General features: G+C 45.4%; 1 protein-coding gene across 1 annotated transcript in view; it reads left to right on the top strand.

Annotated features, from left to right (window-relative positions):
- The window catches only part of LOC126428013 (uncharacterized), a 127,787-nt gene that overhangs the window by 3,702 nt on the left and 101,426 nt on the right, over positions 1–22,659 (top strand). The window contains exon 2 of the mRNA XM_050089895.1: positions 5,512–5,927. Coding sequence (XP_049945852.1) covers positions 5,512–5,927 — 416 coding nt within the window. The remainder of the gene's footprint in view (positions 1–5,511; positions 5,928–22,659) is intronic.

Raw genomic sequence — 22,659 nt, 5'->3', positions numbered from 1 at the left:
GTATAATGGAATGACAATCACGAAAATTTCTGCTGGACCAGGACTCTCAGCCAGATTTCTCCTTATTGCACAAGGTAGTCTTACCATTATGCTATCGAAGCACAATTCATGGGCCAACCCAGACTTCCACTGATTGTCAACCATGTGTCTTCAACTCTCACTCTTACATTCACTAGGTACACTCCTGTATGGGTGAAATATTGTGATTGAAATGCACATTTTGATTCAAATGTCACTTACCTGGTGTCAGGGGAGAGACATGCTCTGTGTTGTTAAGAAGTACAGTCCAATGTTCCTTCGGACAGGCATGCATGTCCAAAGCAACAGTGCATCATACTTCTGAGCATCACTAGCACTGCGTTACCCCACTCCAGTGTTCAGATTGCCACGCTTCACACACTGTATAAGGAACCACAGATAATTGCAATTACTATACAGGTATGACTAGCAGCTTCATTCTGACTTCAATCAAGGCTGTCAAAGAATGTGCAACAATTTTTGTAGCTGTGACATAAAATATTGGTGTAAAAAGTATTCAGGTATGTGTTGATAGAAATACAACAATTTTTTAACCAAGACCAGAGGCTTTTTGTTCAATGTCACATCTGTGAAAGTTGTTGCAGAGCTATTTCACAGATAAAGGTATCGTGCTATGTAATGGACTGAAATTAAGAAGTTTCTGTACCATGTTCTTCATAACTAATCAAAAGAGTGGCCTAACATTAATAAACTGCATTACTGAGGTAAAACTTTAGTCTAACTGGCTGAGCAAGGCAGGATGTAAGGATTAAATCATGCCTATTTTCATGATGAATAGTCCAGTCCTTGAAGTACATTCTATGCAAACACACTAAGGGTTACTCTACTGGAGTCATTAATGACATACTTGATGTTATATCCTAGCCAGTAATGCCACCTGAGCCCGCTGCCAAAAGGTTGGCAGCATCAAAGTCCGGACGCCGTCCGCATAAGCAGCGCCAGCGATACAGGAAATCGCCGCAAGTCTGCGCGCGCCACCGCTGGCTTCTGGTTTCTTAAGCGCTGGAGTCGCGAGCGCTAGGACAGTTCTGTATTCGCCGCTCAGTTGTATACTCGCCACCGAATTGTGTACTTGCTAGTCAGTTGTGTGTTCATCGCAGCAGAGTTGTTGTTGGTCGTCAGCCGACGCTGACCTAGCCGCTCCGACTCGAACTAGACAGATTTCTGTAGACACGGAGTTCACTACTGTGTTTCTGTATCTTCGTTAATAAAGATAAGTACCGACTTTTATTTAATCAGAGTGTTTGGGTTTTCATCTTTCTGTTCACTGTTCCAGCGGACCGGTCGGCCCACTATTAAAAGTGTGGCGGTGACTTCGTAAGCCGTTTCTACAGCGAATTGTTTGTCGCTACGAACGCCGCCACAAAACTGGCGACGAGGGCTTCCGAACTCGTGTGCAGGGCTGGTTCAACTTGTTTCTGGTTATACTAATTATAGCGATAAAATTTTGGGGGCTGGTTTAATTTGTGTTCACTATGTCTGCCGAATTACAACAGTTGATCTTGTTACAGAGTCAGCAAATACAAAGTCTGGTGGAAGCAATCGCCAAACAAGTGGCTAATCCTCCAACACAAAAGGAACAAGCACAGGCAGCACCACCTTTCCGTGCTTTTGATGCATCAAGAGAAGAATGGCGAGAATATTTCGCGCAGTTGCAGGCGCACATGACAGTCTACAAAATCACGGGTACTGAGCGGCAGCTTTATTTAATTTCCACTGCAGGCGTGGAAGTCTATCGACTGCTTTGTAAGTTGTTCCCGGAATCCAAGCCAGAAGCTTTAGACTATGACGTTGTTGTTAACAAACTTGCTGAGTATTTCGAGTCGCGAGTTCATGTGGCAGCAGCCAGATTCAAGTTCTTCAGATTAAAGAAACTGCCACATCAATCTAATAAACAGTGGTTAACAGATTTACGGGGCCTCACCCGTCAGTGCCGATTTAATTGTGTGTGTGGAGCTTCCTACAGTGATGTCATGTTACGAGACGCTATTACTCAAAACATTGCAGATTGTCGTATTCGTGCTGCTATCTTAAAGTTGCCTGACCCGTCATTAGAGACTGTGATGAACATCATTGAAGCCCAAGATACTTTTGACTATGCTGAGTGTGAGTTAGATCAGCCATGTATTTCTCAAATTGCCTGTGCTAAGCAAGGTATGTCACGCCCGCGGCCCCACCGGCAGAGTCAGACTGTAAACACTAGCCGGCCGCGTCATGTTAAACACATTCGTCAGCCGCGTGTGCAAAATGATAGAGTTAAGTCTTGCCCTAAGTGTGTTCTTGCTCATCCTCGTGAACGTTGCCCGTTGAGAAACGCGGTTTGTCACTTTTGTCAAAGGAAAGGACACATCCAGACTGTTTGTTTGCGTAAACGCAAGAACAATTCTAGTGCTGCCCAGTCCATGGATATTCATGTTCTTCAAAGCCAGCCCGCCCAGAATGTCGCGTTTAAAGACTCTTCCACGGTTCGTGTGGGTAATAAACTTGTTCGCAATAAGCCACACACCCAGCCCTCTGCTATGCGACCCAGGCGTAATTCAAACGCTGTAAAAAGTAATGTACAGACTGCAAGTGAAGCGGGAGTAGTTGTTCCACCCGCCCAACCCACGAGTTGTCGTAAGCAGCGAACACGCACTAAACGCGCTGATTTTGTGTCTTCCGCCTCCACTGCACCGATCCAGAGACAGTGTAATAAACTATTTGTGAAGCTACGCATCCAGGATAAGACCTTCAATTTTCAATTAGACACTGGTGCGTCTGTGACTCTCATAAATAGTGCTACGTATGCGGCTATCGGCCGCCCTAAACTTTCAGCGGCAAAACATTCTTTGGCTACTTATAGTGGAGAATAAATTCCTGTGTTAGGTGTATGTAGCGTGGCAGCCACATTCCGTGGCAATACAAAAACAGTTTCATTCACAGTGCTCCGCGCTACAGACAGTGTAAACATTTTCGGATTAGACTGTTTTGACTTGTTTGGCCTGTCTATCCAAGACAATGTGTTGCAAATTAATTCTGTTGTTGTTCCTCAAGACAGCATAACCGATTTGTGTAAACAATACAGTGACATATTTAAAGACGAACTAGGTTGTGCTGCGAACTTTGCCGCTCATATTACGTTAAAAGATAATGCTCAGCCTCGATTTTAAGATAATACTCAGCCTCGATTTTTTCGTGCTCGTTCGTGCTCGTCCAGTGCCTCACGCCCTCCGGGCACCTGTAGCAGACGAACTTCGTCGTTGGCAAAACAACGGTATTATTCAACCCGTTTCAGCGAGCCAGTGGGCTTCTCCCTTAGTTCTTTCCTTTGCCTAGACCGGACGAGCTGATGGATAAGTTAGGGGAAGCTCGTTTCTTTTCCAAAATTGATCTCCGTGAAGTGGTTGTGCGTCAGCTCCAGCTGTTTTTCAACGTTTTTCAGCGTTTTTTGTCACAACTTCTGGCTAATGTGCCATCGTGTTGCAACTATTTAGACGATATTGTTGTGTCCGGTCGGACGCCTGCTGAACATTTCCGTAATTTGGAGTGTCTGTTTACAGTGTTGTCTCAGGCAGGCCTACGTTGCAACATCGATAAATGTTCATTTTTCCTTACGGAGATGGAGTATCTGGGACATGTTATTAATGCTAAAGGCATTCATCCCTCCCAGTCACATTTAGCAGCTATTCGTGATTTGCCCGCCCCTCGCAATCTGCAGGAATTGCAAGCAGTTCTTGGCAAATTGACATATTATATTAGGTTTATACCTAATGCCTCACAGATTGCTGCACCGTTGCATCGTCTCCGCCGTAAGAATGTTCCGTTTGTGTGGTCAGCTGATTGCCAATCAGCCTTTCAGCAGCTTAAGGAGGCTTTATTGAATGATCGTTGTCTGGTCCATTACGACCCTAACAAGCCTCTGGTGTTAGCTTGTGATGCCTCTTCTTTCGGCCTCGGTGCTGTGTTGCCTCACCGAGTCGGTAACACCGAACGTCCTATTACGTTCGCATCTAAATTGCTAAACAAAGCTCAGTGTAATTATAGCCAATTGGACAAGGAAGCGTTGGCTATTGTGTTCGGTGTCACAAAATTCCATCACTACCTCTATGGTAGACCATTCTATTTAGTAACAGATCACAAGCCCCTGACGTCACTGTTTCATCCGTCTAAACCAGTTCCTCAGTGGACAGCTCAGAGACTACAACGTTGGGCTCTTTTGTTATCACAATACTAGTATGAGATACTGTATCGCCCTACAGCTCAGCATGCAAACGCTGACGCGCTTTCTAGATTGATGATTGCTGCGGATGATGTCTTTGATTCCTCTGACGACTCTTGCCATCAGATTGACGACGATGAGCATCAATCCCTCCGGGATTTTCCGATTGATTATCGTCAGGTGGCACGTGAGACAGCTACGGATACTCATCTGAGTTTACTATGACGTTTTGTTCAACGTGGTTGGCCGTCCAAGGCAAACGACATATCGGATCCTGTGGTTCGTCGCTATTATCCGCAACGTCATCTGTTGTCTGTTTCGCACGGAGTTTTGCTGTTACGCACCGAGAATGACCAGCTTCGTGTAGTGGTTCCCCAAGTGCTCCAATCCAAGGTCCTCGACTTGTTGCATCAAGGTCATTGGGGAGTGGCCCGCACCAAGCAGCTTGCCTGCCGTCATTGTACATGGATCGGCATTGATAAGCAGATTACGCAGATGTCTACAGATTGTTCGACGTGTGCCGAACACCAAGCTGCTCCGCCTCAACGCTATTTTGAGTGGGCACGCCCTGCCGGTCCCTGGCAGCGAGTACATATTGATTTCGCTGGTCCATATTGGAATTCTCGTTGGCTCATCGTGATAGATGCATTTAGTAATTTTCCGTTTGTTGTGCCCATGCAGTCTACAACGTCTGCACAAACTATACGGGCGTTGACTTCAATTTTTTGTATTGAGGGTCTTCCAGAAGTTTTAGTGTCTGACAATGGTCCACAATTTACCTCTGCTGAATTTGAAAGTTTTTGTTCTGCCAATGGCATTCGCCACGTTCTTACTCCGCCGTTCCACCCTCAATCAAATGGTGCAGCGGAACGTTTTGTACGCACATTCAAGGATCATATGGACCGCCTTCGTGCTACGCACTCTCGTCAGCAGGCCCTCATCACGTTCCTGTCGTCGTACCGGACCACGCCACGCGACGCGACGGCCCTTCGCCTGCGGAGCTTCTCCACGGCCGTCGTCATCGCACCCTACTACAGTTGTTGCACCCCCCGGATCGACCCGCCGCTTCTGAGCATCACACGCGTTTTCAGCGCAACGACGCCTTTTTTTCAGAGTTTATCACGGTCGCCGTCGTTGGGAACGTGGTACCGTGATAAGTGTCCAGGGTCGCGGTTTTTATTCTGTTCAAGGTGCTACTGGGGTGCACAGGAGGCATCAGAACCAGTTGCGCCGCGCTGGCCGCCCGGATTCTGCCGCTCGTTCTTTGTCCACAGATTTGGTCCGCGGCGGGTTCCAGCCGCGCCTTCCGACTTCGCTGCCGCCCCCAGGGCAGCAGCAGCAGCCGTCGCCACTACCACGCCGACAGCCCGTCCCGTTGATGCCTTCCGCGCAGCTTCATCCGGGAGCGCCCCCGGTGCTCGCTCCGGCGCCTGCGGTCCCTCTTCAGTCGCCACCGCCTTCGGAGCTGATGGACGTCGACCCCTCAATTGGGCCGCCTTCCCAAGCAGTGGCTGTGCAGCCCATCCTGCAGCCGCTTTCCTTGGGCACCCCCAAGGAGTCTAACACCACAGCACCTTGTCCGGCGCCCACTCAGCAGCCGTCGACGCAGCGTCAGGAGACGCTGCCTCTCTTCGTGGGTCCCGACACCCCGTCGCGTCCAGTACCAGAAGCTGCGCCCGTGGTCACAGGCGTGCACCCTGACCTCGGTTTTCGGTCGGTGTTTCCCGAGGCCCCGCGCAGCCAATGCAGGGGTGCGGACCGGGGACTGCCACCGACAACAGTCTCCGCCCCGGTCTCTTCTGCTACGCCTGCAACCAGACCCCTCCCCCGCCGTCGACGCTCGCCACGTCATTATTCAACGACGGTGCGGCGATTTGGGGGGGAGGAGTGTTATATCCTAGCCAGTAATGCCACCCGAGCCCGCTGCCAAAAGGTTGGCAGCATCAAAGTCCGGACGCCGTCCGCATAAGCAGCGCCAGCGAGACAGGAAATCGCCACAGGTCTGTGCGCGCCACTGCTGGCTTCTGGTTTCTTAAGCGCTGGAGTCGCGAGCGCTAGGACAGTTCTGTATTCGCCGCTCAGTTGTATACACGCCACCGAATTGTGTACTTGCTAGTCAGTTGTGTGTTCATCGCAGCAGAGTAGTTGTTTGTCGTCAGCCGACGCTGACCTAGCCGCTCCGACTCGCACTAGACAGATTTCTGTAGACACGGAGTTCACTACTGTGTTTCTGTATCTTCGTTAATAAAGATAAGTACCGACTTTTATTTAATCAGAGTGTTTGGGTTTACATCTTTCTGTTCACTGTTCCAGCGGACCGGTCGGCCCGCTATTAAAAGTGTGGCGGTGACTTCGTAAGCCGTTTCTACAGCGAATTGTTTGTCGCTACGAACGCCGCCACAAAACTTTATGTGCTGAACTACAGAATCCCGAAAGATAAAGGTTCACCTCTATGCAACAGATTTGGAATCTGTATTACAATTCAGGAGAATACTATAAAAATTACTGTATGTCATATATTGAGAACATATCGACTGGTACATTGTTAAGCTGAAGGCTATTGGAAGTCAGCTTTGGAACTAGAGGATAGGAAATCAGACACAAAGCAGATAGCAGGCAGAGTGACAGTATTTAGAATACCAGAGGTAGATAGTATTGCCTCCAAATAGCAGGCACTAACAGTCCCAGGGTAGAATCTTCAGTTCAGAAAATTAAATGGCAGCTCCATCCACTGCCTAAATGCTGCTGAACAGTGTCACTTTAGAAGATGGCTGCCCACACACCCACCCACAAACACATAAAATGTCTTATTATGGGCAAGTATCAAGCCTGCTGCCTATGCTAACTGCAATTTAGTTTGTTTACACAGGTTAGAATCTGATGAGAAAGGGGAACAGTGCTGCAACATCACTCCCCACTCATGAGTTGCCTCAGGGTAGTGCCAGGTGACATAGAACATGGTTGTTGCTAGTCGTAATACGAAGTGCAGTGACCTTCAGCATTCGTTGCTACAAAACTTGGAGTTAATTTAATGGCCAGATCGTCACAACCTACACAATAGGAGAAGAGAAACGATACAAAGTTGCTAGCCCGAGACACCAGGGAAGTGCGAAGCCACAATGCACATTGCATGTGGTATGAGTGGATTGGTTGGCGAACTACAGATAAGGAGAATTAGTGTGCTGCCACTATCCCTTAAAAACCCATATTTTTTATTCAGGGCAAGTTTTCGATCTGACCATTGGGGCCCCAACTCCTTGTCATTTATAGCCAGCCTCTACTTCTACATTGCCCCAGCAGATTGCCACAACTCTGGATCTCTTATTATATTGGCCACAGTAGTGGAGAGGAGATGGTCCACTTCACATACAAGTGGTGGAAAGTAGGGTCTCCATACCTGTACTGAGGGATTGCCAATCAACACGTTTACTGGAATAATTTTTCTCTTGTTTTTCAAGCACGTGAATTGTCTCAATTATGAACCTTGCAAGAATGCCAGGATTCTTGGCTTATCCCAAGCAGACGATATCAAGTACTGATACTGCCTGGTCTCTATCATGACCCCTCTCTCCAGATATTGGAAACCTTTCATATGCACACTAACACACAGTGGAAATAACAACGGGTTTATTACTGAAGTTAAATGAGAATCAATCATATAACAAAGTAATTTCCACTAGAAAAACATCATATGCTGCCAGCTGACCCAATCTAACACTTCTACAAGCATAGTTAATAATGCACTGCCACTAAGTCTTATTTTTTCATCCTATGCAGTACCAGTTCATTCAACACAAGATGGTATGTGCAAACTTGCAACCAGTGAGATCTGAACTTATGCATATTTGACAGAGTTGTCAAGTCCTAATGGTCTGTCTTATATCTATGATGTGCATCTTAGGTGGCTTTCCGTACCTTCACTTCTGCAAGATACCAAACGGCAACCCTCCAGAATTATGGAGGGGTACAAAGTTTAACAGAAATTATCATTGTTCAGAGCCAATAACTCCACTGACACTATGATCTCAAATAATAAGGAGAACAAGGCTACATTATCACATCTCCTCCACACGGATCAGCCAAACAGTACAGGTACAAGGCTGTAGTCATTTCAAATACTGAAGTTGAACAACAGTTGCATTACCCCATATTTGGTTCTTAATAACTAATACCTGGAACAGATACTTCTCTGAAAATGCACCTGTTCTGGTGAGAGAATTTTTTTTTTTTTACCACCCAGTCTCACAAGCTATTAAAAAGATTTCTCTAATGAAATTTTTGTGTTTTTCAAGCTTTTTGGCACTAATATTGCAGATATGATAGTATCCCTTACTACCAAATATACTGACAACCTTGAAAAAAAGTAAAAATGTACAAGAGATTGTATAGCCATGGATAGTCATGAAATTATGCCAATATTTGGCATTTTGCATTTGACAAGTATAGAGAAAGGTCAGCATGTAAATGCAAAAGAATTTCGCGAGTCAGGCAGTACACATATGAATATCCTGAATGCCATAATGAGCTACGAGACATTTCTTCTTGTAATACATTGTATGAGATTTGATGACATTTCCACTCCAAATGAAAGGAAAAAACTTGACAGCATAATTGACTGCAAAGGAATGTGGACATTTTCTGACAGAAACCTGAAGTGATTCTATAATCCTGCTGATTATGTTACAGTCCATGAAATGTTGACTCTGTTTAGAGGCTGCTACTCCTGGACCCTATATATACACCACACAAACCCACAAAATATTCAATTAAAATATGTGCCATGAGTGACTGAAAAAAGTTTTATACCAGTAATATTGAAGTATATGTAGGAAAGCAGCTAGATGGACTATTTCTAGTATCTAACAGCCCAACAACAATTGTAGGAAGGCTTGTCAGTGACATCAAAGGTACACACAGAAATGTCATTAACAATTGGTACACAAGCTGCCAGTAGTGGATGATACGTTTGAGAAAAAATTGACAATTCTAGGCACTCTACACAAGGAGGAAAGGGAGATACCTCTTGAATTTTGCATCTAAGAGACCAACTTATGGAGTTTCAAAATTTTGCTTCCAAGCTAATAAATTTCTTATTTGTACCCAACGAAAATCAATTGTTCGCTGACACTCCCATCCACAATGTATGATATAGATTATATCGACCCCAAAACAGGGAAGCCAATTATCATTATTGATTACATTCACACTGAAGGAGTAGTGGATACCGTAGATAAAATGATTACAGGTTATTCTGTTTCCAAAATCAGAAAGGGTTGGCCTATGGTGTTATTATATAGTATGCTAAACCTATCCGGGATAAATTGGAGAATTTTGTATCCACTTTCAAAACCAAAAGGAACCGTAAAAATTTGATGTAATTTCCTGAAGAATTTAGCATTTGCATTGACAAATGAACTCTTTGCAAAATAAATAGAAAATCATATCACTGAGGACCAATGTCCTAATTTTTTTTTAGAAGGTAACTCCCTTCAGAAGTTGTCATTGACAAACCAGTGAAGATGATGAATGGGCATTACTGTGTGTGTGGAAGGAAAATCAAGGCAACTCCTTGATTAAGGTTTCTATGAAGTGCAGTAAGTTTACTTGTCAAGCACATTTAACTGCAGAGCCTTTGTGTGTCCATTTCACGAAATGAGACTGCCTGGATGTGTTGTGTCAGTTGTGCAACGACACTCTTGTCAGCGGTCATATGAATATTGTCACACCCATTGCATGGTTGGTTGGTTGGTTGGGGGAAGGGACGGAACAATGAGGTCATTGGTCCCACTGGATTAGCCAATGATGGGGAAGAAAATCAGCCATACCCAATCAGAGGAACCATCCCAACATTTACCTGAAGTGTTTTAGGGCAATCACGGAAAACCTAAATCAGGATGGCTGGATGCAGGTTTGAACCATCATCTCCTGAATGTGAGTCCAGTACACTGACCATTGCATCACCTCACTCGGATTGTCGCTCACATGAAAGACATCCTGGACCTACACACAACACAGACATCTGTCTAGACAGACATATGGTAAGGGCAACAGTGGCAGGTCTTACAGCTACCACACCACAGGTAAGAGGGCTTGCGAGCCAACACATGCCAACATGAACTGTTGAAAACTGGTTATTAGTAGTGGGGCTAGCCTATCTTCCACCCACGTCACAGCGTCAACTTGCACAGTTCATGCCATCAGAGGATCATTTGGAAGACAGAATGGCGCGTCATAGACTTCAACAATGAAAGCAGATTCTGCCTGTGAGCAAGTGATGCTCATTTGCATGTATGACATGTACTGGTGAGTGATGTCTCAAAGTCATTTCATTCAAGGCACACTGGTCTCAACACTGGCCTAATGGTCGGGGTTGCGATAGGCTACAACTCTCATTTATCTTTGCATTTCTGAAAGGGACATGAACCATTGCTCTGTATGGGCAAAATGTTGTTAGCCCAGTTGTTTTGCCATTCTTGCAGCTGGAAATTAGTGTGTCATCCCAACAGGGTAACACTAGCCGACACAGTGCCCGTGGAACTCAACATGTTCTGCAAGACATGCAGACTTCTCTGGCCAGCACTTTCTCCACACTTGTCCCCAATGGAGCTGAGCAGGAGACAATTGTTGTCAAATAGCAAGAGTCATTTCCTGTCTCAACAGCTCTTATAGAACTACAGTAACAGGTCTGGCAAGTGTAGCATAAAGAATCCCAGTACAATATACACCATCTGTACAATAGACTGGGTGCCAAAGTCAGTATCTGCATTGCCACATGTGGGGGCTGCAGCACATACTAAAATGGACATTTTGGCATGGGCCAGTATCTGATACCTCAGTACACTTCTGCTACCAACCTGTAAATTTAGTAATTACATGTACTCCATATGCACTGTCGCAACAATAAATCTTAAGTGATTTGGAAACTTCTGAAAGGGTGTACAAATTTCTTATTCCACGAGTATATTTTTACACGTCACTGTTCACTTTAATTATGAAAAAAATCTTTATAAATCTGAAGTAAATATGTGGATCATGACAAATGTATGGAAGAAACTGTAATGCTATTGTAAATATAATACTGCAATTAATCTGTATATTAAAAAATATTTTTTTGTCCCATAATAATTCTGAAAAATTAAGAAAATACTATAAATACTATAACGAGAGTGAGCTTTTGTTAAGTGTAGTTTATCTATTTAAAATAACCTCTTTCACATAGGTGGATAAATGTATTAAAAATATATTTCGTAAATAATTATGTAATATTTCAAGCTCAACTGTAATTAATTAGGTCAATTTTGTATGTATATGTTGTCATTCTACTGTAGATGGTTCATACTTAGGGTTTTTGTAAACAGAAGTGTGCATTCAAAAGGTGTAGTGATCATAGGTAGAGTGGAACTCGATTCTGTGGTGTAATGGAAAAGGTGGTGGGGCGCGCAAGTGGCTGATACAGTCGGTAGCTGCACAGCAAGTAGTAAACACGCATTATGTTGGTCAAGCACTAGAATCCCAAAATTTAACTGCAAGTCTGACATGTTCTACACGATTGGCACTGTACGGTAATAAATTAATAGCTCATAAATTTTCTATTTTATCGTCGCCACCAAGAAGACTGAGTATGTACATCAAGAGCCGTATATGTGCAAGGTTACTATGCAGCACCACCTCACGCCACCTTCGACATCAGCAACAGGCAAAGTACTTTATTTAGAAGTGTATCACAGTATGAACCATCCATCTTCAATCAGTGGAATTTAAGTGTTAAATGTACCTCTTGTGTTTAACAGTCATTTTCCTATCTCATTTACCTCAATAGGGTCCCTACCTAAAAGAATTTATTCTGAGTATCCTGATGTTTATTGAAGCTTGAATAATAGTAAATAACAGGCAATTTTACTGTTTTGGTAGTAAATTCTGATAATAATCATTAAATACTAAAGTTTGCACGTATCAATTTAAAGGCCACCACTTTGCGTGACCATGTGGATAAGTTTTCAATAGTATTTGTGAAAGTAAAGTAACATAAGTGTTTAACTGCAACAATCGTAACAGTAATTGGTCATGTTGCTTCTCTGTGTCAAAGAAAGCCAGACAAATACAGGTTTTAGTAAAACGTTAACAAATAACAGTCGTAATGAAATGAAATTTAGTCATGTTAAATAATAGTTTTGGTCATACGAATGATAGGTATAAGTTTAATTTTTTTTTGTATCCTTGTTGGAACATGTGTGTGTCTTCTTTAAATAATTACTGAAGTATAGTGATAAATTCCATAAGAGGAAGTGGGATTAATAGTACTTACTGCCAAGTGACCGCAGTAAGTGAAAGTTGTTATTTATTCAGTGTCGAAAATCACTTCATCTTTTTGTGTAGACACTGTGCCCGATTTGGGCTGGCGGCCATTTTATTAAGCAAAATAGTTTATTGTTATAACAGGCTTTGTCTGATAGAAGATTTCCAAAAGTAATTATTCTCACTGCTTTTCCCCAAACTGTATGATTAGGAGAAAAATAGTTGGATACTTTAGCATTGGGTTTTTTTCTTTTTTTTTTTTTTTTTTTTTTGTGGTTTTAGGGCGCACAACTTCAATGGTCATTAGCGCCCTGACTACTCTAAGAATACACCGCGAGGCACAAGTTGACCACAACAACTAAAAGGGAAAACACGATAAAAGACAGACTGACAGGCATAGGATTAAAAAACAGCATCATCAAATGTCCTTAGCGAGGTTTGTCAAATTGATAAAAAGAAGAACACGAGCAGCTGCTCGTGGGTCATCCGCTAAAATGGCATCGAAAGTATTTGGCAGGTTAAGATCGAGGCGCAGTGTGTTAAGATCTGGACAGGACATTAAAATGTGTGTAACCGTCAGCAAGTGCCCACATGGGCAGAACGGCGCCGGCGCAGCCGTCAGCAGATGGCGATGGCTGAACCGGCAGTGTCCAATTCTTAACCGGGCTAAAACGACCTCCTCCCGCCGAGAAGGGCGTGAGGAGGACGTCCAAGCCACGGGAAGAGGTTTTAAGGCCCGAAGCTTGTTGTCGGTAAGTGCAGCCCAATCGGCATGCCACAGAGATAAGATGCGCCGACAAATCACCCTGCTTAAATCGGACGAAGGGACGCAACAAAAAGCTGTCCGAGGCTGGAGGACCGCAGCCTTGGCCGCGGCATCTGCAGCTTCGTTCCCAGGGATACCGACATGGCCAGGAACCCACATAAAGCTAACTGGAGAACCGACGTCCACCAGCTGCTGAAGAGAGCGTTGGATCCGGTGTACGAAAGGGTGAACCGGGTACGGATCACTGAGGCTGTGGATGGCGCTCAGGGAATCTGAGCAGATGACATAAGCAGAATGTCGGTGGCGGCAGATGTAAAGAACAGCCTGGTAGAGGGCAAAGAGCTCAGCTGTGAAGACAGAACAATGGCCATGGAGCCGGTATTTGAAACTTTGTGCCTCGACAATAAAGGAACACCCTACCCTGTCATTGGTCTTAGAGCCATCTGTATAAATGAAAGTCATGTCGATGAACTTCGAACGAAGTTCCAAAAAACGGGAGTGGTAGACCGAACCGGGGGTGACCTCTTTTGGGAGCGAGCTGAGGTCAAGGTGAACGCGGACCTGAGCCTGGAGCCAAGGTGGCGTGCGGCTCTCGCCCACTCGAAAGGTTGCAGGGAGTGAAAAATTAAGGTGTTGAAGGAGGCGACGAAAGCGAACTCCAGGGGGTAGCAGGGCAGAGACATACAACCCGTATTGACGGTCAAGAGAGTCGTCAAAAAAGTAACGATAAGACGGATGGTCGGGCATTGACAGTAGCCGACAGGCATACCGACAAAGCAGTATATCGCGCCGGTAGGTGAGTGGCAATTCGCCAGCGTCAGCATGAAGACTCTCTACGGGACTGGTATAAAATGCTCCGATCGCAAGTCGTAAACCCCGATGTTGTATGGAGTTGAGGCGGCGTAAGATGGATGGCCGTGCAGAGGAGTATACGAAGCTCCCATAATCCAGCTTGGAGCGGACGATCGACAGATAGAGACGAAGTAGGATGGTTCGATCCGCTCCCCACGACAGACCACTGAGAACACGGAGGACATTTAAAGAACGGGTACAACGGGCGGCCAAATATGACACATGTGGAGACCAGCTAAGTGTCCTGTCAAATGTAAGGCCTAAAAATTTGGTTGTCTCCACGATTGGGAGAGCAACGGGACCGAGTCGTAAGGACGGTGGGAGAAACTCTTTGTAGCGCCAGAAGTTAATACAGACCGTCTTCTCGGCAGAAAAACGGAAGCCATTGGCGACACTCCAGGAGTAAAGACGGTCAAGAGAACGCTGAAGACAGCGCTCCAGGACACGTGTACACTGCGCGCTGCAATAGATGGTAAAATCGTCCACGAAAAGGGAGCCTGATACATCAGCTGGGAGGCAATCCATTATTGGATTGATCGCAATGGCGAAGAGAGCGACGCTCAAGACTGAGCCCTGTGGCACCCCATTCTCCTGGCGAAAGGTGTCGGACAGGACAGAACCCACACGTACCCTGAACTGTCGATCCATTAAAAAGGAACAAATAAAAAGAGGGAGACGACCGCGAAGGCCCCATGTATGCATGGTGCGGAGAATGCCCGCCTTCCAACAGGTGTCGTAAGCCTTCTCCAAATCAAAGAACACAGCCGCGGTCGGGCGCTTCCGCAAGAAGTTATTCATAATGAAGGTCGACAAGGTAACCAGATGGTCAACAGCAGAGCGGCGCCTACGAAATCCACATTGTACATTGGTAAGTAGGCGTCGAGACTCGAGCAGCCAAACCAATCGAGAGTTAACCATTCGCTCCATCACTTTACAGACACAGCTGGTAAGCGAGATAGGTCGATAACTGGAAGGATAGTGCTTGTCCTTCCCCGGCTTAGGAATCGGGACAACAACAGACTCGCGCCAGCATGCGGGAACATGTCCCTCAATCCAGATGCGATTGTATGTACGAAGAAGAAAACCTTTACCCGCAGGAGAAAGGTTCTTCAGCATCTGAATATGAATAGAATCTGGCCCTGGAGCAGAGGACCGTGATCGGCCAAGTGCGTTTTCGAGTTCCCGCATGGTGAATGGGGCATTATAACTTTCACAATTCGAGGAGCGGAAGTTAGGTGGCCTAGCCTCCTCTGCCTGTTTGCGGGGGAGGAAGGCAGGGTGGTAATGAGCGGAGCTCGAAACCTCTGCGAAAAAGCGGCCGAAGGCATTGGAGACAGCCTCAGGGGCTACAAGGACGTCATTCGCGACCTTCAAGCCAGAAACTGGTGAGTGGACCTTAGTGCCAGATAGCCGGCGCAGGCTACCCCAGACAACAGAAGAAGGAGTAAAACTGTTGAAGGTGCTTGTGAAAGCAGCCCAGCTGGCTTTCTTGCTTTCTTTGATAATACGACGACACTGAGCACGTAATCGTTTATAATTGATACAATTCGCCACTGTAGGGTGGTGTTTAAATGTGCGTAAAGCACGTCGACGAGCACGTAAAGCGTCTCTACATGCCGCGGTCCACCAGGGGACCGGTACGCGACGTGGAGAAGAAGGAGGGTGAGGGATGGAATATTCAGCAGCAGCGAGAATGACTTCCATGAGGTGAGCGACCTGACGATCGCAGCTTGTAAAGGTTTGATCCTGAAAGGTCGCCCTGGAAGAGAAGAGCCCCCAGTCTGCCTTGGAGATGGTCCAATTAGAGAAGCACGGAGAGGGGGTATGCTGCAGGAGATGGATAACACACGGGAAGTGGTCGCTCGAATATGTATCAGAAAGTGCATACCACTCAAACCGGCGTGCAAGTTGGGGAGTACATATAGAGAGGTCTAAATGGGAATAGGTGTGAGATGTGTCCGAAAGAAAAGTAGGGGCGCCAGTATTGAGGCAGACAAGATCGAGCTGGTTGAAAAGGTCTGCTAACAAGGAGCCCCTCGGGCAGGATGCTGGAGAGCCCCAAAGGGGATGGTGGGCATTGAAGTCTCCAGTTAACAAAAATGGTGCAGGTAGCTGAGCAATAAGTTGCATCGCGTCTGCCCTGGTAACGGCAGATGACGATGGAGTGTAAATGGTACAAAAGGAAAACGTAAAAGTGGGGAGAGTAATGCGGATGGCAACTGCCTGCAGGCCGGTGTGCAACGTGATGGGATCGTAGTAAATATCATCCCGGACCAGCAACATAACCCCTCCATGAGCTGGGATACCTACCACAGGGGGTAGGTCAAAACGCACAGAGGTGTAGTGTGCCAAGGCAATTTGATCGCATGGGCGTAGCTTCGTTTCCTGGAGGGCTACGACGAGCGGACGGTGCAAGCGGAGCAGCAACTTCAAGTCCTCTCGGTTGGAGCGAATGCTGCGAATATTCCAGTGAATAAGTGCTATCGTAAGAAAAGGAAGATGAGAGAAGTGGTCACCTCGAAGGCCGCTTAGGGCCTGGCTTCGAGCGAGCACTGCCGCCGCTATCAGTAGGCGGACAGTCATCGTCCATTGGGTCTATAGGGTCATCGGCCATCTCGGGAGGATGGCCGGGAGGGGGAGCCTCCTCCGCCAGTGAACGGCCAGATGTACGGCTACCAGCGGTGCGGCCAGGCGAAACAGATGACGGCCTGGGGCGGCAACCGCTGGGTGGCGCAGGAGAAGGAATGCGCCGTGGCGGAGAAGGAGAACTGTGCTTCCTATGCGCCTTTTTGGAAGGACGTGTAGTGGAAGTACCGGTCGAAGGCTGGGAGGTCGAGGTACGGAGGAAGTCTGCACGGGATGGTTCCTTCTTGAAGGCCCGTGCATCTGACTTCGATGTCTTCGTCTTAGCAGAAGCTGAGGAAGGTGCTCGTGTCTGTGGGGTGATGGGAGGAAGAGGAGACGTCGACCGCGCGATCTTAGCACTGGCCGAACGGACGACCGTGGTGCTGAAGGTCAGATCGCATGTCTGGGTTGCTACCTCCCGGGTAGTCCGAGGAGAGGCGAGGACAGTACTGTATTTCCCCGCTGGGAGCAGCGTGGGCTTCCTACTAGCCAATAGCTTGCGAGCAGCCGAGGTGGACACTTTCTCTTTGACCCGAATTTCTTGGATACAGCGTTCTTCCTTATAGACAGGACAGTCGCGGGAGGATGCGGCATGGTCACCCTGACAGTTCACACAATGAGGAGACGGAGGTGGACAGTCACCCTCATGGGCATCCCTGCCACAAGTAACACATTTAGCCGCATTGGAACAAGACTGTCTAGTGTGATTGAAACGCTGACACTGGTAGCAGCGCGTAGGTGTCGGGACATAGGGGCGAACAGAAATAACCTCGTAGCCCGCCTTGATGCGCGATGGCAGCTTAACACTATCGAAGGTCAAGAAAATTGTCCGGGTCGGTACAAGGTCATTGTTTACCTTTTTCATGACCCTATGGACAGCCGTCACGCCCTGCTCAGCGAGGAATGATTGAAGCTCCTCATCAGTCAATCCGTCGAGGGAGCTAGTGTAGACTACACCACGAGACGAGTTCAAAGTTCGGTGGGCCTCCACCCGGACAGGGAACGTGTACAGGAGGGTGGCCCGAAGCAGTTTTTGTGCCTGAAAGCCACTCTCAGTTTCTAGTAATAAGGTGCCGTTTCGCAACCTGGTACAAGATTTGACAGATCCGGCTATGGCATCTACGCCCTTCTGAATAACAAAAGGGTTGACAGAGGAAAAATCCTTTCCGTCCTCAGATCGAGAAACTACGAGGAACTGTGGGGCAGGCGGTAGTACTTTTGTCACTGTTGGCTGGTCACGTTTCCGTTTTTGGGTCGAAGTCGAAAGAGATGGAGTAGAATCCATTGCGGAGGAATCCCCCACGATTGCCAGCGTCTCCGATGGCGCGCTCCTTCCTTGTGGGGACCCTCTCAGAGGGCACTCCCGCCTTAGGTGAATGTTTACACCTCAGGTCACACATCCCGAGAAACAGACGGAGGGACCAATCGGCATGGTCAGAAGGTATCAGCTCAGGCAATCACCCCTCCCCGGGCCTGGCCTTTACCAGGGGGTACGCGCGTGCCTTACATGTCTACCCAGGGCGGGGAATTACGCGTTACCCCGTCACCGGCTACGCGTGCGAACGCGTGGGTCGGCCTTCAGGCACGCACAGGGAGGAAGGAAGAAGAGGAAAAAGAAGAGAGAGAGGGAGAAAGAGGACAGACTGTCTCAAACGCCGAGGCAGAGACCAGAGAAGGCAAGGAGAAGAAGGTAATGAGAAGGCAAGGAGAAAAAGGCAAGGAGAAGGCAAGGAGAAAAAGGCAAGGAGAAGGCAAGGAGAAAAAGGCAAGGAGAAGGCACGGAGAAAAAGGCAAGGAGAAAAAGGCAATGAGAAGGCAAGGAGAAGTCAAGGGAAAGAGTAAGGAAGACAGTGAGGTCGAGAAGAGCAAGGAAAGGAACCAACAAAAGGAAGGAAGAAACGAGAAGTGAAAAACCAAAAAGACCACGATTATAGGTCGTGGAACCGTCCGTCTCCGGACGCAGGCGCTAACTACCCCCGTGAGGGGGATGGACTCCTTTTAGTCGCCTCTTACGACAGGCAGGAATACCGCGGGCCTATTCTAATCCCCGGACCCGCAGGGGAGAGCATTGGGTTGAACATTGTTAAAATCTCTCTCCGAGAGTTGATGGTTTGGAGTGTTAGCACTGCGTGATTTTGTGGTGGTGTTCCTGCCGCTACTTACTGCACAGCTCTGACATTCCGAATCACGGATCTTCCATCTTTACAGTGGTAGAAGTTAAACGTTCTGTTACCGTACTGACAAGAATGCGAAAGTAACGTTGCAAAACCAACGCAGTTGCTCTCTCAGCAGCATAATACATAATACACATTTTACGTTTATGCAGCTATGTGTAGGGACAATAACACTTTCTCCCAAAACATTAACAGCATCATGTAAGACTGATATTAACAGGGACATTATGCAACTAATGCAGAAGTCCACATCTTTCCAGTGTTGAAGATGATGCTGGGAGGATGGTTAAATGAACTTACATTGCAAACTCTGAGAATCATAATAACCTGGTAGGGAAGTATGAGGAGGCCACCCCATATATGATTAGCGAACCAGAGGTTTAACCAGCTACCTATTACTTTACTCAACTGTCTTGCACCTGTATGTGATACTCTAGTGACAAATTGTCTACTGAATCTACCATGAAGGACCTGTTCCCACAGATTGGGGCTCCTGCATTAACTCAATGGAATAACAGTGCTTGCTCGACACAGATGACTGGATAATTCTAATGTAATTTGAGTCATGTGAGGAATTCTTAGAGGAGCAAAGCATCCACTTTCTGGATGAAAAGCCAATATTGGCTGAAGCTGGCAAAATTCCTCGGAAATCAGTGAAAGAACTATGCTAGAACAGTTTAGCCTGTTCAAAGAAAGTAAACCTCAAATTATTGCCTAATCAATATAATTTTAGTTTCAAATTCACCTAGTAAATGATAATGAGAAGTAAAATAATGGCATTTGTCAGAAGAAAACTATCAGGTTTGAAAGTATAATGTAACTGAATAGATAAAAGATCTACTCACCAACACTCATATAGAGGGTATTACAGTTTGCAAGCTTTGGGAGCCAGTGGCTTCTCTCTTGGCAGAGGGGTTGAAGGGGAAGGAAGAGAGGTGACAGAGAAGGCTGTTGAGGTGTACAAAAAGTGGTAGAATTTGCAAAAGTCGTCCGAAACAAGGCGGCCATTTGAGGAATAAGAGTCCCAACTTCTCCCAACTCCACTCCTTTTTTCTAAGCCTCACCAGTTCTTTTCCTCGACTTCTCTTTCTTCCCCTTCAACCTTTCTTCCACAAGGAAGGTCCACTGACTACTTAAGCTTGCCAACTTAAAGACCTATGTAGTAGATCTTTTTATGTATCTAATTGCACTAAACTATTAGAAGAGTAAGTCAAATGAGGACAGAAAATCGAGATGGACATTCAACACAGCGAAGATGGGACATTGGATGCATTCTGAGCATCATGCAACCAATAAATACCTTGGCACAATTAAATTATGGCTCCTCCTCTCTAACACTCTCCCCATTCTGTTGTTACCTTCTTATGAGACTATACAACCATGACATTAATTTATCCTGTTTCCTCTCTGTTTAAGTCAGCTCAACTCATCACCATTCCCTTACTCCAAAACGACCTGCTATTTCTCTGAAGTTCTACTCCAATTGCTCTCCTTGCCTCGTTATGCAGAATTTAACATGTTGGAATGCAGTTGCTCATAATTCATTTCAGACACTGATACCTTACTCCCAGAACAGTCTGGATTCCTCAACTAGTGTTTCACAGTCTACCAGCCCCCTGCGATCAGCAGAGTGGATCTGCACAGCAAAACATCAGTTATAGAGCATCAGCAGAGTGTTCCTCAATACAGAGAATGTCCAACTGTATTTCCTGTGGGACCTTAAATATTTAACTTATTTGTCATATGCCAGTGAGGCTATTTGCTCGTAATGACATTAGTTTCTTAAGATGAGGTGACTTTTTGGATGCCAAACATTGCAGCAGCATAAATCTGATTTACAGTTGTAATTGTGTAGGTTTCAGTTCAGGAACAAACTCACTGTAATATCTACAAAAAACACATCCCCAAGTATGTGGGAAGGGATATTGCCCAGGGATATATGCCACAAAACAGGAAATAAGTATGACAAATGCTGTACTTCAGAATGTACAAAATTAACTGCAACCCTTATGACAAGTTTTACAAGACACAAAAAGAGAAAAAAAATTCAAGACACTGTTTATGGAGCACTGCTACAACTGGAGAAAGAGTGCATAAAGATGCACTGACAAGTCAAGAATCTTAAGCTGTGTCATCTGAGAGCAAGCACAGAAGTGTTTTCTAGAGCCCCAATAGGACATATCCTATACATACAGGAGCACCTAGAAATGTTTACCCACAAAAACACAGCTCCACAAACCAAGTTGAATGAAAATAATGAATTTAGCCCTAATGGGTTTTCCAACACACAGTCTGTGGCATGCTCTGCTGCTGTTCACTGGGCCACACCTCACCCCACACCTGCTGGTGGTCACACAGCCAATGACATACCTGAGAAAGCGAGTTGTTGCCTCTTCTGCACAATCGAGGGACTTCAAAAATATTTGAATTTAATACTAGAGTTGTTCTGGTTTTTTATAACATTCTTACATGTCTGTATCTTTTAGTGTATTCTATGCTGAAGTTTTAGTTCATGAGGCACAGTGGTTTTTTTTCTACATACAAAATTGTAGCAGCAAAAACTACTTTCACAATCCAACTTCCCGTTAAAGTGAAAGGTATTTAATACCTAAGTTTCATGTGGGTACCATACAGGTATTATGGAATCTGCTAATAATATCTACAAAGCAATCTGCTAATAAGATCTTGTTGTCAAGTTTGGGTAAACTGCACATCGAATAAATAAACCATCCCAGGAGTTGCTGCAATTAGTATGCAATTTTAGTCATTTTAATTGTGCTTTATAACACAACCAAGCATTTTTAATTTGAACTGTGTGTGTCTTTTTATAATTAGAAATAACAGGGGGAAAATATAACATTAATAATAACAAGTAAAATCTAAAGACAGTGTTCCCCACTCCAGTTCCAAGTGTCAACTAAACCTACATCTTAGTGTAATTCTTAAATCCGTTTTCAGTTAACACCTCAATAAGATGTAAATTTCAACATGGACACTGAACCTCACTTCACAAGTACAAATTTTTTGACAACAGATTCTCTCAAATTAGGTTTCTTTTTTTAAATTTTGGGAACACGATTTATTAATAGAATTTATTATTTTCTTTAAAATTTTCATTGGAGTAGAAGCACGATTGTTGTACCTTCATTTCTACTAAAATGTACTCTTTGTGCCTCCTACCAGCAACGTGTGAACACATTTGTGTAACTACTGTTGCATTTTTCGCAGTTACATGGAAGAATGATTTAGCCAACGAGATTGAAAAGCATACTCAATGTCAAGAAGTAAAGAAATTCCAAAGCAGATTTCCATATCCACTCTGTGAGGAAATATACTGAATATGCACATATATTCCATCAAAAATAGCTAATATGGAATTTTATACTAACAAAGAGATAGAGGGTCTGGCCAGTACTTACCTCAGCTCAGTACAGCCGATAGATACACATAAAACGGAACTGAAAATTTACATTCCTAGCTTTCGGAACTTTGTTCCTTCATCAGGGAGGAGAGAGGGGAAGAAAGGAAAGTGGATTCAGTTACTCACAACCCAGGTTATGAAGCAACATGGAAAGGTAAACAGGGAGGGTAGCAAGGATGGAGGCATGGTTGTCAGAGGGAAGCCAAAGATATTCTACTTTAAGTACTGTGCCAGCTTCAAACCAAAGAGGATGCATACAGAAGTAAAGAGGTATATAGTATAAAGATAA

Source organism: Schistocerca serialis, chromosome 12 (assembly GCF_023864345.2).
Source record: "Schistocerca serialis cubense isolate TAMUIC-IGC-003099 chromosome 12, iqSchSeri2.2, whole genome shotgun sequence".
In the NCBI taxonomy this organism is placed as follows: Eukaryota; Metazoa; Arthropoda; class Insecta; order Orthoptera; family Acrididae; genus Schistocerca; species Schistocerca serialis.
Note: the sequence above shows the minus strand (reverse complement) of the source record. Positions and strands in the feature narration are given on the sequence as shown.